This window comes from Mandrillus leucophaeus, unplaced genomic scaffold (genome assembly GCF_000951045.1).
Source record: "Mandrillus leucophaeus isolate KB7577 unplaced genomic scaffold, Mleu.le_1.0 Scaffold8, whole genome shotgun sequence".
Classification (NCBI taxonomy): Eukaryota; Metazoa; Chordata; class Mammalia; order Primates; family Cercopithecidae; genus Mandrillus; species Mandrillus leucophaeus.
In genome coordinates, this window is record NW_012108696.1 from 4245978 (window position 1) to 4252963 (window position 6986).

At 61.4% G+C, this 6986-nt stretch overlaps 1 protein-coding gene across 1 annotated transcript in view; it reads right to left on the bottom strand.

Annotated features, from left to right (window-relative positions):
* Positions 1–6986, bottom strand: part of MLLT1 (myeloid/lymphoid or mixed-lineage leukemia (trithorax homolog, Drosophila); translocated to, 1) — a 75402-nt gene that overhangs the window by 12722 nt on the left and 55694 nt on the right. The window contains exons 5-7 of the mRNA XM_011967481.1: positions 4017–4192; positions 3511–3765; positions 976–1280 (exon numbers count right to left, since the gene is read on the bottom strand). Of these exons, the coding sequence (XP_011822871.1) occupies positions 976–1280; positions 3511–3765; positions 4017–4192 (736 nt within the window). The remainder of the gene's footprint in view (positions 1–975; positions 1281–3510; positions 3766–4016; positions 4193–6986) is intronic.

Here is a 6986-nt window from a genome sequence, read left to right on the forward strand (position 1 = left end):
TTCAGCCTCAGCTAGAGAAACTCTTCCATAAAGCAAAAAGGTAAGGCAGCAGGTGAGAGTTTTAAATGGAGTTCTCCCTCTAAACTACTAGGAAGTGTCAGCTGGTCCCCGGCGGCGGCAGGCTAAGCTTCCCCTCTGAATTGAACTGACATTCCCTGAGGGATTCAAGAAGAGCACAGGGTGAGTCAGGCAGAGCACAGCCACTTCGCCCGCGCCCGCCGCGCTAACACCTCACAGCTGGGCCCAGGAAAGTCAGAGGCTCTGCTGGCACTGTGGGGTGCTGGCGGGCACTGGAGGCAGCCCTGCCCCTCATCCCAGCCTCCGTCTCCAGCATTCACGCTACGTGCGGGAAGCTCAGTGCTTCCTGCTCGGTCACTCAAGGCCTTCCGTTCTGAGCTCCGCTGGCCCCTCTCTCCAGGACTCCACTCCCCTAGGGTCCAGCCGGCTCAGGCCTGGCTTCGGGGCGCCACCTGTTGAGTGCCCACTGAGTCCCAGGTACCGCACAGAGCAAACAGCTCCTGGGCTTCTCAGAAGGGAAACCGCCTGGGTGGCCTTCCTAAAATATTGAGGACATTCCTAGGTCTCCGCCTCAGAAACCCAGGGGTTTAGGGCGGAGCCGGACTCGGGGGCTGATCGCATTGAGGACAGAGGTAAGATGATGGCAGAGAGCAGCAGGACGCAGGCCCAGGGGTGAGCTCAGCTCTGACCTGACACTGCAGGACTCGGCAGGAAAGCCCAGCCATCTGTGTCTGCTTCCCTGAGGAAGAGCAAGGCTACCACCTCAACCCAGCATGCAGCGTGGGGGCTGCCAGCACCGCGGCTGGGGCGGCACAGCCCGCGCCTGGCCTGGGCGCTGCTGCTTGTATGCTGTATGTTTCTGCCCTACACCCCGTCCCACAGGCACGCTGCCAACACTCCCGCGGCGGGAGCCACGCCTTCACCTTCCCTACAGAAACCCTGTGTCACCCCACGCACCCAGGGGCACTGAGCAGGCTTCTCTGCCGTCAGCCGCCTGGGACTCCGCCCTTGCTAGGAAAGGAGCAGCGGCCAGCAGGTGCACGGCGGCCCCAGAGCCTGTCCAGACGATCACGCACCTGGCCTGCTGGTACAGAAGCCAGCAGCAGCCAGACCCTGAAGGCCCTGGGGAGGGGCTCTGGGAGCAGTGAGAGTACCAGGGAGGAGGGGGGTCACGCTTCACAGCTCCCCCAAAGATATGCGGGAGGGGCAGGCTGGGCAGAGGCCTCTCAAAACCACCTGAGTGTCCAGGGACAGACTCCTCCCTGCAAAGAACCACAGGGCAGGCAGAGCAGCTGGCCATCTTCTTGCAAAGCCACAGCCCACGCTGAGTGTCAAAGGCTCAGGAACAGTACCAGTGGCTGTGAGGCCTCGGCCTGGCTCTTCCACTCGGGGCGGTGGGAGCGTCCCCAGAATCCCCCCTGCTGGCCTGGGCCATGCAGGACTATCGGGGGGTGTCCTCTTGGAAGCTGGGCTGTGGAATGGGGCTGTGCTCCACAGCAGGCTACTCCCCAGGGAGGGAGGTGTGAGACACTGAATGCCACATGCCACCTGGCCTCTTCCAGCAGGGGACACACGCCCAGCTGGGCCGCAGGAGTTCAGCCGGGGTCACAGCCACCAAGGGCAGAATGACAGCAAACTCCAAAGGCACACCAGGGGCCCCTAACACAGTTCCCACTGTGCGCCCCTGGCCTGGGGTCAGCCGAGCTGCCACTGCCACCAGGGCCTGCCCGGCTAGGAGGAGCCTTCCCACCCAGGCACACAGGCACCCAACACCACAGGTTCTGAAAATAGGCACTAAATTTTTTTTTTTTTTTTGAGATGGAGTCTCCCTCTGTCACCCAGGCTGGAGTGCAGTGGTGCGAGCTCGGCTCACTGCAAGCTCCGCCTTCTAGGTTTACGCCATTCTCCTGCCTCAGCCTCCCGAGTAGCTGGGATTACAGGCGCCCGCCACCACGCCCGGCTAATTGTTTGGATTTTTTAGTAGAGACGGGGTTTCGCCGTGTTAGCCAGGATGGTCTCCATCTCCTGACCTCGTGATTCGAATTAGGCACTAAATTTTCAGCATAACATGAGCACTCTCCAGGGTGAGAAGCCATGAAAATCACGTTCGCAAGGTTGTCTGTGAACCGCCACGGGAAGCAGCAACCAGGCCAAGTACCTGACATCACATGGGTGACACCCAGCTCCCTGCAGCTGATGCCAGGCAAGGCCATGAGAGGGTCCTGCCCCCTCTACGAGGCTGTGGTTCCTGCCTGCCACGCCACTCTTGAGTGAGGGCTGTGAAGGAGGGACAAACCCCAGGACTGAGCCCCCCAAAGCTGCCACAGCTGCACTCACCAGCAGTCCCCCAGCCTGGGGATTCTGATGGGCAAGGCCCCAAAAGGCCCACCTGTCCCATCTCTCCGGGCTCAGGGAGCCCTGCTGAGGCCCCTCTGCTCGGAGCGCATGGCCTGGTCACTCACTCCCCAGGCAGAGCCAGTGACCAACGGAGGGCGCTTAGCCGGGGAAGAGGCCGGTTCATAGGCCTGTGCCGTCCAGGGCTCCACGGTGGGGTTGACGGCTCATTCGCCAGGCTAGGGTTTGGGGCAGAGGGGCTTTCTCAAAACGCCCTCAGAGACAAGTGCCTTGGCAGGACCCTGTGCTGCCCGATTCTTCCCCACAGATGCCGCCTACATCTCTCCACCCAGTGGCTGGAGAAGTCTCCAGGGACAGAGAGGGTGGAGCCGGAGGACCCTGCCCACAGGCCTCCTGAGCCTAGTGGATCAACTCACCAGCTGGGAGCTCCAAGGGTCTCAAAGACACTCCGGCAAGAGAAACCACGAGCAGCCCCAGCCCCGCCAGCCCCAGGGAGGGCACCTCTCCAACCGGGACGGCCTTTCTACACAGGGCTTTAGGTGGCTTGAAGTGACCCGTGCAGAAGAAATCCTGTTGTGGTGGCTGAGAGGGACGCTGCCAAGATCCCCAGCAAGAGCTTTCCTTCGTTGAGCCTCCACAAGGCTCAGGCAGAGACAGGCCAGGAGGCCGAGCGCGGAGACCCTAGGGTTCCGTTTCCTACTCAGAGACTCTGGCAAGTCTGACGATTTCTAAGACCTGCTGGCCTTGGGGAAAGAGCCAGAAAGACCTGCCTGGGTGCTGCAGTTCTTCTCCCGCGCGGCTGACGGTGAGTCTGTGAGGCAGCTGGAGAGCCCTGCCTGTCCCGCCTGGGATGGCCGGGTCCACACGCAGGGCCCGGCAGACAAGTGAGGCAAGGAGAACGGAGAGGACCAGTGGAGAGACGTGTGGGTGGCGGGCACCGGGGAGCTGCCCCGAGGGCCCGTGCAGCTCGGCCTCCAGGAACGGCTACGCTGAGTGGGCGGCTATGGAGGACTGGGGCGTGCTCAGGGGTTAAAGGAACACTGTGATGCCATCCAAGGGCTTTCTAGCTTGTCTTTTGAACTGCCGCTCAGGGACGGTTTAGAGAGAGAGGCCTCAGAAAGGCCGAGTGCCACCCACCTGACCGACTGGGACGAGATGAGACCATAAAAAGTTTCTTCCACACTGGAATTCAGCTGGCGCCCACCTGGCTTCCCCTGCCCTTCCCCCACGAACCTCTGCAGTGAGCCATAGCCCGAGATGCAAAGCCTGGCATAGCCAAGGGCAGGAGTAGCCCCGGCTGCCCTCAGGAGGGTTGAGGAGGTGGGCAGCTGCAGCCTAGACAGACACTCTACCCAGCGGCCGCCCCAGCAGCCGTCGGCGAAGCTCTCAGGGCTTCAGGCCGAGCAGTCCTGGGACCCTGCCATCACCTGGCAGAACAGGAGAGGACCAGGCAGGGTCTCTGGCCTCAAGATGAACAGGACAAAGAGCCCACGATCACGGGCTTATTCCTGAAATCCTAGGGAAGCGGCAGTGCGCAGCGAGGGGTGTGCAGAGAGCTCAAAGAGGAAGACGCCAAGGGAGCGAGTTCAGGTACGGAAGGCCCAGCCCAGTGGAGGGAGGGCGCCGGGAGGGGCCAGACCTACCACAGCTGGGCCCGGCGCTCCCATGCGACTGGGCCTTCCGCCTCACTAACCTTGGAGCCGTGGGATGGTTTGGTCTTCTTGGGGTCAGAGAAGGCAGAGAGTGGAATTGTGGGTAACATGGGGTAGTCGGGACTGGGCCTGGACACCGTGTCTGCTCCTTCGGGCATTACCATCACCTAGTGACAGAGAAGAGACAGTCATTATCGATGGGCAGGGGGCAGGGGCCACGCGGGCCGGGCTGAAGGTGGTGGGGCTTCCCTCTGCAGGAGGGAGAAGGGAGAGCCTCAGTGCTTTCCTGAAAGAGTCCCAGGCGCTTCCCTGCTGGGGACTGGGTGCTGAGCACACAGATGAAGCAGGCATGGGTGGGGAGCGAAGAAAAGCCCAGGGTCCCAGGATGGCTGGGCCCAGATGGGGCCACGCGGCCTTCCGGGAACAGCGGACCGCAGGGCTGGCCCAAGAAGACTTGCGGAGCACACTGAGAATCATGAGAAGGCAGCGTGGCCAAAGCCTGACCTGCATGCTAAGGTTTAGGGGGAACAGCTAAGAAGTGTGAGAGGCCAGCCAGACGCCCACAACAGGCAGGGAGCAACTTCCCGGGGTGCACACGGGTGCAACTCCAGTGGGTCCCACATGCCCAGGGGAATGAGCCGTCCTTGGTGTGCGGTGGCTGCAGCTGACCCGAACAGGGCAAGAGCACCCAGGCTGAGGCTGAGACCAAGGCAGACGACCTGTGCCTACCAAGGGGGCTCTCTGCAAAGCAGGCCAGAATGAGCCAGCGAGCCCGCAGCACGGGGCACCTGCTCCTGTGCTCCGTCAGAGGCTACGGATGACCAAAGTTCTGGGGTCCTTCCAGGAGGGCTCCCAGGAAACACCTGCTGTGCAGGGGGAAGCTCAGAGCAAGGTCTTGAAATACCAACACTGCAAGTTTAGGAACACCACCACAGAGAAAAGCCTCCCAGATGGCCGCAAGAGAGAACAAAAGGAGAAAACACACTTCAAAAAAAAAAGTATTGAAGTTGGTAGAAGAAGCACCGCTAACAGCCTTGAGCACCTGCGGTTCCCAGCCAGCCAAGCCTTTCATCTGAAGACACTGACGTCATGCGGCCATGGGGACACAGGCTGAAAAGAGGGCCCCCAGGGTCCCCACTCTGAGCCTCTTCTCAGAGCCTGTCTGACCGTGATAGCTCAGCACTGACAGCACGTGTGCCCCAGCCATCCCTGAAAACACGCCACGGTGGGCCCTCCGCGCTCTGGGGCACGCACACCTCACAGGCTCACGGAGGAGCCACAGAAGGCCGCCATGCACAGACAGGCTTGCCAGAAGGCTGAGCCCCATTCCCGCTCAGGCCCAATCCTTTGACTCTCATGGTAATCTACCCTCTTTCCCCTCAAAACAATGCCCTAGACTGACTGTTTCAGGATCACGCAGTGTCTCGCTCTAGCACACACCCTTGAGAAAAAGGAACTGGGAACTGAACGCACAGATGACTCCCACCTCCTACAAGGCGCTGCCAGGAGGACCAGGCTCCCCGACGGAAATAAGGACCCTCAGCCACGGGGGCAGAGATAAGACACGGTCCTAAGGGGCACAAGGCTGGACCGGCGGAAAGTCCTACCCACTCTCCCTTGAATTAGCCATCTCCAAGTGACCCCAGCGAGAGGAGCAGAGAAAGCAGCGCTCGCTGACACAGAAAGCAGCCCCTCCTCCCGGGTCTCCCAGCACCGACAGCTCCGCGGCGGGGGCTGCAGTCACCTGCTGCTAGACGGCCACTGCCTGGTCCTGGGCAGCCCCAAGAGGAGCCCCCGCCACTGAGACCTCTGGCTGCTGCTAAGGCTCAGAGCCCCACTCAGCCATCAGCCCAGGGCAAGCCCCGGAGGCCTGGAAAGTTCCTGCCCAGCCAGCCAGCTCCCCAGGCAGCTCACCCTCAGAGGGCAGAGCGCCCAGCGCCTGGGGCAGAGACCCCCCACGGCGCCTGCTGCAGCCTGCGTGCCTCTCTGTGGAGCCAGCGCTCCCTCCTCCTGACAGGCCCTTCCTCCCAACCTCGCCCCACGCCTCCTCCCCGCCCCTGGCTTTTATGTGTTGAGGCGATGGCCTCAGAGCCTTCATCGCTGCGGAGGAAAGGAAGCCGCCTCCCACAGGGAGCGAGGTCCTGGCTGCAGCCCAGAGAGGCCCAGGGAACGCCACTTCCCAAAGCCACGCTGCCACGGAACCTCCGGGGACGCCCAAAAACCCTACTGCAAACGCGGTGAAAACACCTGGCCATGAAAGAAGGTGGAAAAGCGGAGCCAGGAGGACGCTGGGACCCAGCCCCCACACCCTCGGGCCACCCAGCACTCAGCCACGCCGTCCACAGAGACCCACGCTGTCCACATAGATCCACGCCATCCACACAGACCCACGCCGGCACCACCCTCCCCAGATCAGAACCACAAGCGGGACTCTACGAGGATAGCAGCAGGATGCACTCAAGCTTCTACATGGACAGACGCCTCCTTCCTCTTAGGAAAACGACGGCCACCAAGGATCTGACTGTGCCCCAGGAGGAGGAAGGGGGACTCCCCAGCCCAACATCCACAGCCATGGTGCCCCCAATTCACCCAGGAGGCGACCCACTCCACCCGCATACTCAACAGGTCACATGTGCCACATACACACCCATGACACATTCACACACTCCCAACACACGTCACACCATATATGCGTGACATACCACACACACGTCCCACAAGTGACATGACATACATGCCATGCACACACCATACATGACACACCAGACAGCATATGTACACACCACACAACACACATATATACATGCCACACACACCACATGCCCCACGTGTGACACCACACCACTCACCCCATACATGCTACATGTGCCACACACTGTACACGACACACCCCACACATGTACAACCACACCCCACACGTGCATGCCACACCCCACACATGTACTACACCCCACACATGTA